Source organism: Chroicocephalus ridibundus, chromosome 1, assembly GCF_963924245.1.
Source record: "Chroicocephalus ridibundus chromosome 1, bChrRid1.1, whole genome shotgun sequence".
In the NCBI taxonomy this organism is placed as follows: domain Eukaryota; kingdom Metazoa; phylum Chordata; class Aves; order Charadriiformes; family Laridae; genus Chroicocephalus; species Chroicocephalus ridibundus.
In genome coordinates, this window is record NC_086284.1 from 18,067,861 (window position 1) to 18,078,135 (window position 10,275).

Sequence of the window (10,275 nt, forward strand, 5' to 3'; positions counted from 1 at the left end):
GTCAGTCCATGACTTCACCATGGTGCGCCACTGTCTTTGTGGCAATGCTGAGCTGTTCAGTCCCTACATGACTTTTAAGCCCTGCTGAGATTCATGGCTTAATTTGTCACCTTGGTTGGTTTTAGGTCTTGCTGTAGGGGTGCTCAGTGCGTATCCAGCATGGCACAAGGCATGCATGAGGAGCAGAACATGGCAAAGAAGAGGTTTTCCAAGATCAGACATGGCAGCATCTCGACTGTCTGTCCCTGGTCTTGTCTGCTAGCACAGTGGGACGGTGGGTCTGCGGGTACACTAGAAGACACATGGCTTTCTCTGAACCTGGTGGATGGTGTGTGAATGTTAGTTGGTGTTTTGACAAGATGTCTGAGGGATATGCCCCGCGCAGAAGACTGGGAGCAAATCTCACCTCTGCCCAACAGGGTTTGAGCTGTGGTAACTGGAAGACTGTTCTCCCTCTTGCTGCCTTTGTCAATTCTGCTAGATAAATAGGAATAGCGAGGAGGAGTTACCTTCCTTGTATAATCACATCATCAGAGCAGTGTTTTGAGAGATGACATAAAATCCTTTCAAGGAGAGGGCGGACTTCAGCCAAGCTTTCTTACAGCCCAAGGGGTGTTTTAGTCATTGAGCTATTGCCCTGTTGAGGGAGACCCATACAAGATAGACAGAGGAAGCACATGTGTTTTTGTCTGTGTCTCACCAATCTTCCTCTGGAGGATTTGTCTGTGGTAGTTATATGAATATCCTGGGTTGTTTTCTTATTGCTTTGGCTTTGCTCTGGGAAGTGGTTCTTGTCGGTAAATTCTTGTCCAGCATTACAAGCTGGACCATCAGCCCCGACTCCATTCCCATGGCACGTGGTCACAGCTCAGCAAGGGTAATCCCCTGACTAAGTGGTACCCTGTAACCATATATCCATCACTTCCCACCCTGCCTGCATGCTGCCTCCATCCCAAAACCAAACACCTACTCTTCTCTCTGGCCTCTCACGTCCTGCTGTACCAACAACTCTGCCCACCAAAACCACCCACAGCGACACTGGACCACAGGTCCTCTCAGCCCATTGCCATGTTCCCCATCGACCAGCAGGCACCTGTCCCCATCTCTGCCTTGACCCTTCCGTCTCCATGCAGTGGGGTCACGGTGGTTGAGGCCACAGCCACCAGTCTCTCCACAGTCCTTCTCACACCATTGTGTAGGATCTTCTCCTACCTCTTCCACCTCCCCTGCATTGTTCCTGAGTGTCCCCTCCTCTGTCCCCCAGGTCATTTCTTATTGCCTGTTGAAGCTGCCCACCTACTTCTGCTTCTCTTTAACTTCCCCCCTACAGATACTGAGCCCATTAAAAATGGCTGTGGAGTCCTGACACTGTTCAGGCTTGTGTGTGGTCATATCAGATACCTTGTCTCCAGCCGACTGAACCAGAACAAGAACCAGAACCAGAATACTCGAGCAAAATACTTTATTAGTCAAAAACAATTTGATTAATAAATAATTGGAAAACAAAATAAATTAAAACTGTACATTAAGTTTTTCATTTTTAAGTTTTTAAATTAGAATTTTCAAAGACCATAATTTCAGACTCAGATGCACAGTAACAGCCGAATGATATTGTTTATAACCAAGAAACATGAAAAAACATTTCCAGTAGAAATACACTCCTGCGTCATCACTTAATATTTCTAGCAATTAAACCAGCTGTTGCTCTTCATTATACGGATGAGTTTCTTGTTCTTGATGTCAACCTCATACTGGTTTGATCCATGGAAAAAGTAGAAATGTCCTAGAATTGGAAGGAAAATTATTGGAAAATTAGTATTTCCTTTTTGTATACATATTGATATACACTCACTATTTTCTTGGGTGATTAAAAAAAATAACAGAACAAACATTTCATCTATATATATGTATTTGAAACATAGACCTTTTTGGCTTCAGTTAGCGGTCTTTTGTTTTGTTCAGAATTACATTTTAATTTATTTACCATTTTTCTGAAGGGCAGCATCAATTGTGTGGCCAATTCCGTGGAAGTCAGCTGCTATTTTTCTTGGATATCCCCTTTCCATTGATCGAGTGTTTTCATTGAAACTAAATAAAGAAATTGCATGAAAACAAGAAACAAACATGTGATGTTCAATGTTGAAACCAGGAGGAATTTTTACTAGGCAAGCCTACTCTCAGCTGAAAATCCAGTAACAGTGAGCATCTGTGATCTCATAGAACTGTATAATTCCCAGCTATGTGAATATTCACATCTTCAGTGGCCTATGAAAGGCTGTTTTCAGAACATCAGAATAAATAGTTCAGTTCCATTCCCTGAGACTGATAATAAAGCTGGATAGGGCTTATACTGAGTAATAAAATTAAATAAATATTCAAATTTAATATTTTAATTTTACAGCATCCAATCTATGAATAATACTCTTTCAATATAATATTACAGATTAGTTATTAGGGTTAACATTACTGCTTAGCTGAACTGTTTCTTAAAATGTAAATATTTTAATCTCTTTTCATAGCTTTCTCGATAGATGTGTCATTTGTACATTTCAGAGAGCACTTTTGCCCCTTAATAGCTACTGAACGAATACGTGAAATGCCGACAAAGTCTACTCACATTATCACATTAATATCACATTTTATATTAATTTCATGTAATACTGCTTCCTAACAGGTAAACAAAGCTCGTTTGCTTGTGTCTGTTAATCACAGACTAGTGATAGTAAACAGACGTTGTCTTTATCTCAGGTGTTACAGATTTTGTTCTATGAGAAGGCATGAGTAATTGCCTCTGAGTTTCAGCTTTATGCTGACTGAAAAGGCTGACAATAAAAGGCCACAAATTTACTCTACAAATTCTAATATAACTTGTCATTTTAAAAGCTATTTTGATTATCTGTTGTGCAAAACAGGAATGAGCCTTACCTCCAGTACTTGTTGCCTACAAAGAAATAGGTTTTTTTGGTATTTTGATCATGAACAGCTGCATCGATTTTCCCGACACTTGAGGGGAAGCCCAGGTTCTGAATAGGCTTGGGGAAGCCTTGCTGTATGCTGTAGCCGCTGACAGCCCAGTACTGGTCATCTGCAGGAAAACCAGAAGTTAGTAGGGATTCCCGGGGAGGCTGAGCTCCTCTGCATCAAAGACCCAGAGCTTTCTGTGTAGTAAATGCCACCAAACAGCACGGATGTCCAGCTAAGAAGAACATGACCCTCTAGGGCACACATAAATTTGAATATTTCAGAGCTTTGAAATATTTTCCACATTAGAGTACTATATACTCAGTAGTTAAAACTCAACATATTTTCCAGGTGTGTTTGGCACCTTTAAAAATATATTTCGATAACTTCATGTAGGCAATCAATTTTGTCTCAGTTACGATCTTCTCTGTTGTGAAGCAGCATTAGTTAATGACAGTAATGGCATTTTGAAAATAAAAATGGATTTAAATATTAGGAATATATATTATTATTGCTATTGTATTACTTCTATTATTATTACTTAACATACAGAACTATATACAAGCTAGAAGTACTACTATAACTGTACTCATTCATAAAAAGGACTGATGGAAATGTAAAAGAAATACCTTTAAAAAACATTACTTGATCCTTCTTGTCAACCTCATAAGCAGCATCAAAGCCAGCTGCCAGTGATGGCCAGAAAGAGGAGATGGTGTCGTGCTCAATGTCTGAGAAATATGGACTTTTGCGCCAGACGTAGCTGATGATAGATAGAAATGAAAACAGCAGTGTTTCATTGTTTGTATTTCACTATGAGATCACTAGCATAGAAATGTACTTTAAATCCTATTGCTTGGATACCTGTCCTCCTTACGAGGCAGAGATATCACCTTTTTTGTGATGCAGTACTTTACTTTGCTCACTCTTTCATAGACATTTGCCCTTTACTGCTGGCTGCTCTGAGGTCACAAAATGGTTGAGGTTGGAAGGGACCTCTGGAGGTCATCTGATCCAACCTTACAGCCCAAGCAGGTGCATCTAGAGCTGGTGGCTCCGTAGACGTCTCCACTGACACCCTGATGGCTTACGCAAGACAACACATGATGTTCTGTGGTACTGCTGACAACTGAAGCTTTATCTTCACCATGTCCTATGCAGGTAGGCACAGCTGCATTCTTAATTTCAATTTGGTTACAAATGTTCATTAAACTTCTTGAGAAGCATTTTAAAACCCAATTTAAGGAGGAACTGTTCCTTCCTCCTCTTCCCTGAAAATTATTAAGTTTTTAAGCTACAATTCATCATGTTCTTTAGAAGGGGAATCAGACCCACTTCATCAAAGGAAACTTGTTCAATCAAAACACAGTTACCAACCAAGAAGTGGGTGAAACCCTGGGCCTGACACGCTGTTCACCCTTGCCAGGGTGGATGTGCCCAGCCAACAACCTGGTAGTGCCAAGTGTTAGATCATGCCCAAAAAGTGGACACCTCTAAGAGTGGGGCCTCCCTACAGACAGTACTGGTCAGTAGTCCAGTGCGGATCCCAAGGTGGAAGTACCACAGAAAGTCACCAGTGAAATTTTCCACAGCTCCCTGAACCACACATGGGGTGGTGTGACAAGGATGGTGGCGCATGTGAAGCAGCTGCAGGCTGAGGAATGACACTGGGATTATTCAGCCTTGCACAATTTTAACAGACATGGGTGATGACAGATGATGGCTTAAAACACTTTACTCACCTGTCAGTAAACCACATTACTCACCAGCCCCGCTAGTAAAATTTTGCAAAGTTGTCTTAATACTTTCAGAAAGAAATATCTTCCTTTGTAACCAAGGGAAGATAAATTCCTTAAACTGAACTTTATGCTTTGCCTTTGTGAATCTTGCAAAAAGGTGTTGCTAGAAATGAAAGCGCTTACCTGCCTTTGAAGAACAGTATTTCCCCACGGAGAGTAGTGATAGCATCAAAAGTCAAATGAGGGTCACAGTCCTCTGGTCTTGTGGGGATTTTGGAGGGAGTTGTTTCTGTTGGTTCTTCCCGGGGTGACATTTCAGTTGGTGCTTCTGCAGGTATCATTTCAGTTGGCTCTTGTGGGGGAAAAGCTTTTGTTGGAAGTGCAGAAGATTCCCTGGGGGGTCCTTTGGGAAACAGGTAAGTGTGGAATTGGAAGGTGAATTAGAGTGTTTCATGTTGCAGAACTTCAGGACGTAACATATGAAGCCAAATGCATAGGTTTCTTAAGGTTGAAATGCAACTAGAAAATTAATGCCAGGGAAAGTTCCTGGGCAATTTAGCTTGGCTGTCTGTTCCGCTGACTGTTAAAATGGTATCTGGCACTGTTTTACCTTGACAAGCCATTGGTCTCTCAAACTGTATGTGCTCAGAAGTTAATGTAGAGCAAACACCATTTCCAAAGGGCAGTTGTACATGTCCACGCTTGTGCGGAAGGTAAGAAAATTTAATACTACAGACACAAGCTGTTCCTCTAGTATCATTGGAGGAAGGCTCTTGGACCTTTTGACTTACTGGCATGGATACAGCCCATGGATTCTATTTTGCAGATGTAGACTTTTAGCCACAAAGAAACCAAGAGATTTACCCCAAAATAATAGCAGTAAATTAAACCTCAGTATCCTTCCTGAGGTAGAAAGTTTAGTACATTTTAGCTGTTGAGTAAAATTCATTATAAATGTTTATCCACCATCCACCAAAAAAATGCTGCTTCTTGCTTACCATAGAGGGCCTGAATGCCATCAATATCATCCTGAGGAAGCCTGTAGTCCCTTGTATCCCTGGCCATATATATAGGATACATCAAAGCACCAAAGACATTGGAATGACCAAGACCTAGTGAGTGGCCCAACTCATGAGCAGCAACGAGAAATAAGTTGTATCCTAAAAAAAGTCCAGCACAAAGAACAAACACTAAATAAATTTTCTTGCATGACAGCGGGATACAGATTCCATCCTCTTATGGATGATATATCATTTGTGATCATAATAAAACAGCAAAATCTAACTACCTCCCAAGTAAGAGGTTCCCTGGGACAGTTTTTATTCATGGTGCAGAAACTTTCCTGCCAACAAGGAATCAATATTTCTTTAATGTTAATAATGACTCAAAACTGGGTCAGAACATTTTAGTCATCTGGTCAGATTTCGGGAATTATAAATGACATGGAATTCACCTGGCAACTACTTCACAAAGACCAGTAACATGTAACATTATCCCTGGATATTGTTGGAAACCAGAACACTTCACTGTTCTATTTAATTGTATTTACCAACAAACTCAAGATTATTTTTTTCCTTCGCAGAAGTTAAAGATCTGTATCACTTTTAATAAAAAAAAAAAAAAAGAAAAAGAAAAAGTGAGAGCTCAATATTACAACTTTTAAGTTCATTAGCCGAGGGTGAAAATTCCTTGCTTTACAATGTTATGATTACCCAATATTGCTATTTCATGCTAATGTTATTTCCTTCACTGGTGCTGTAATTGCAGTCTGTGCCTTAACTTCAGGGGACTGCCATGACTGCAGCCCTGGTCAAAATACGCAGAATCATTTTACTAAATTACACTGACATTTTACATCTCAGTAAATACTGGAACTACTGCCGTGGGTTTTTGTGACTCTACACTATCTTCAAGACAACACTGTCTAATAAAAACAGGCAACACAATACTTAAGATTGCCTACCACTATAGGTAGTAAATTTGGTCCAGTTTTCATCTTCGTCAAAGTGGGCATCTCCTCCTATCCCACTGCTGGGGGGGTAGGCATGAGCCAGAGTTCCTCCTGGACCATCAAATGAATAGAAGTCACCGTGAACTAGAAAAGAAAAAGGAATAAAAGGGATGCTTTTCATCATCTCTGTAAGAAAAACTGACAAACACTTATAATTCCCAGGCAAGGGAGTCCCCTTACATCCAGCTGCGAAGGAGATCATGATATCTGCTTGACCACTATAAATCCTGGTGAACCTCAGAGGGGTGACACTGCTCCAGAGCTGGAAGGCTTTTGCAATTGCTTCCTCTACATCAGCTTGTAGCATGTCTGGAGTGTAGTTCAAAATCCTGTGAAATAAGGAGAAAGGAATTAAAAGCAACCAGATCACATTTGGCTGGGGCACATCATATCAAGGTCAAATACTTTAATCAGTGATTATTATTATTTATGTGTCTTGAGTTCTTTATTTTCAAATTTGCTTCCATAACAGAAGAATTTCTCACAGTTTTCTTTCACGTCTTTCAGAAATCCTAACCTATGTACTCTCAGTCGTATCCCTTCTATCCACTGAGCATATCATTTAGTAGGCTGTTAACTAACTAATGTAAACTCTTATTTTGGTATTTTCATCACTGTTTGGAAGCCTAAAGCAAAGGATATGAACAGTCCCCACATTTGTGGCCCTTTTATCCTGAATGGGGTCTTTATATGGAGAAATACAGGAATAAATAGTAAAGAACCCATTGTCATTACTTCTGCCTAGCATTCACAAAGCTTCCCAGTGGTGTACGGACAAACATGCTTTAATATATGTTACCGATATGTCACATCTTCTTTCTGCCACCTAGGGCTCTGTGGGAAGGTGCTGTATGAACGAACATCTGGTATTCCACATCTAGGCTGCTTCATCATGTCCAGTGTCTTGTGATTCAGCTCCCCAGTTACCTCTAGCCCAAAGAATGACTGCATTTCTCGGATTTTGTCAGCCATATGATTGAGGTTCTTTGATTTAAAGAGAGAATTTTTCTCTTCTTTAAAATCATAAAAATTTTCCAGATATTTCTGATGGGGAAGAAAAAGCAACAGTTTAGAACATAATAATTTCTTTTCAAAGGCAGAGTGTTGTTAATAAAATATTCTACGTCACTAATACATCACTACAATCTTTCTCTCAATAAATTATTTCTTAAGTTCTGTTTGTAGTCCTTACCTTAGCAAATTGCATATCTTCTTTTTCCATTTCTGGAACCACTGGGAAAGCACAAGAACATGCAACATACAGTAACCCAAGGAGAGGAAGGATCTTTGTCTTCATCTTTGCCTCCCTGTCCTATTAGCTCTTGCTAGAAGACCTCTCAATCTCTTCTTCTGTACAAGGCTCGCCAGTGTTTCTCTATTTATATCATTTGTGTGCTTGCTAAAGTCAATAACTGCATGACTCAGTTTATAACATCCTCTGATTTCCCACAGAAACATAGAAAACAAATTTGGTTTTAAAGCAAGCTAACACATGACAGTTTACCTTGCCCAAAAACCCCTGATTTCGCAATCATGCTATTGGACAGTATGTTTTTTTTTTTCTTCATTCCTAAAGTGGACCAGTATTTTAAACTGACAAGTATCTGAATCTATAATCAGTCACCTGGATAAAAATCACCTAATTTTTCAGGGGTGCTAAAGGGACCCGGCTCTTTGTAAGGGACAATGATCCTTGTAGCACATGATAAGAGATCTCCAGAAACGTTCCTCAGTTTTCTCAGTGTGGCACCCATGCAGGACGTCAGCACGTCAGGGATGAACCCCTTCCTTTAGCCCATCTTGCCCCTGACAATTTTAGTGACATAGCTGATTATACAAATGACCCATTTATCTCATCTCTTGAACGTGGTATCCCAGCGTGGTTACACAACCATCACCTGTGCTGTTTTCTTGGCCCGTGTAATCACAGTTTTATGGCTTCATCCCCTTGTTGTCCCATGTTCACCCCAGGCAACCCCCACACCACAACACAAAGGTCTCAGTAGAGCACCCCAGACCGTATATCCGGGTCTGCACCGCCTATCACTCAAGGGCATTGTCGCAACTAAAGAAGAAATGATAGAAATTGTCCTAGAGAACTACAGGCACCTTGGGAATGCGGGGGGTCTTCAGATAACTTTTTAATACATGTCTCCAAGGTCAAATGGAAGATGATGAGGATTTGAGGTGTAGATTTTGTGTTCCCCAATTTGCCAGAAGTCCTACTTTTGATTCCTGTGTCCTTTTCTGAACATGATGCATTGCACTTCATGCAGGCGTTGCAGAACCACTGTCACTCAGTTCCCTCGTTCCTGCCTGTCATTTCTGAGACATCCATCTTTTGAAGCAGAATTCTCCCGTGTTGACTTAGTGCCCACATGCAAGTTCAAAAGGAGAAATATGAGCTAAAAATAATCTACTTCTTTTTGAACATGAGAAAAAGAAGGAAAATAAACCACTTTAACAGTGAGAGCAAACATGTTGGAAACTTCAAAACAACAACCCCAGCGCCACAGCAGCTGAGCTCTGCAGTCTGCGAGGTGGCCTAGGGAAAAGGCATGGCCTCCTTCCAAAGGAAACTGGAGTTCAACTGGCCAGCCGGAGTAGGGTCACACTGCATGCCTGACCCAGGTCAGAGCCCAGGTCTCTGAACCGCTAGGTGAAGTGGCACGGATGTTTACGTCTAGGGCTGCAGCAAGATGAGGGTGGCTTTGCCCAATAGCTCACTGCTGCTGTAACGGGGTGCTCCTGCTCCTCCCACCCTGGCCAGCACTCCTGCTGTTTCCCCGTGCCCTTCTGATACCAAGTGTGCCCTCAGTGAACCGATTCATATGGCTGAAGCTGCAGAAAAAGAACCCCAACCTCACCAATGATATCACCAACGATAGCTTTCTGCTTGGTTTAGCAACGGCATTGGCTCCCTCAGGGTGAGAAGAGCACCCGACCCAGCATGAAGGAGGGGTGGGATATTGCAGGTGGGAATGGGGACGCAGGGAGGCAGCCAGACATGAACCTGGGACGCTAGGACCTCTCCCTTTTCATTGGCAAGGTAAAATATTATCTCTGCTGGTGAATGGAACAGCACGCCAAAATGTATTGGTAGAGTATTTGTCTGCATTTCATAGAGTATTCGTCAGCATTTCCGCAAAAGAAATTCAGACACAGAGCGGGGTCATTTTAAACGCTGTGTTTGTATGTCTGCACCTAGCAGCAGCAGTTAGCATATGGCACTCATCCTCTTTGCTTTCAGCTAAATGTTTTGTAAACACCCTGCCTGCTGTGTCCAGAGGATCTGGGGTGAAGCAGTCAGAGCGGCGAGATGCAGCACAACCAGTTGGCAAACGTTTTAGCAAGCCCTTTTTAACGTTTAGGAAGCTAGTATTCCTCACTGACTTTTGCATGGCTGCCGATAGGCCTGTCACCGCTCCTTCGTAGCTGTTGGCTTCCCCTTCCAGGGTCTGTTGCCTGCGTGCCGGAGCTGACATTTATGGAGTGGCTGGTGAGTGCTGGGAGGGAGAGCTGGGTCTTGCCTTGGGAATGCGTTTGGCAGCACAAGTGGGGAAA

At 41.8% G+C, this 10,275-nt stretch overlaps 1 protein-coding gene across 1 annotated transcript; it reads right to left on the reverse strand.

Moving 5' to 3' along the window:
* Window positions 1-1,682: 1,682 nt before the first annotated feature.
* LOC134517072 (stromelysin-1-like) lies at window positions 1,683-8,018 on the reverse strand. Its single transcript, XM_063338221.1, has 10 exons — window positions 7,904-8,018; window positions 7,511-7,755; window positions 6,892-7,040; window positions 6,664-6,795; window positions 5,699-5,860; window positions 4,884-5,103; window positions 3,591-3,724; window positions 2,926-3,085; window positions 1,985-2,088; window positions 1,683-1,783 (listed from the first exon to the last, which is right to left on the reverse strand). The coding sequence occupies exons 1-10, from the start codon at window positions 8,006-8,008 to the stop codon at window positions 1,683-1,685; spliced, it is 1,512 nt and encodes a 503-aa protein (XP_063194291.1). The 5' UTR covers window positions 8,009-8,018.
* Window positions 8,019-10,275: the final 2,257 nt, after the last annotated feature.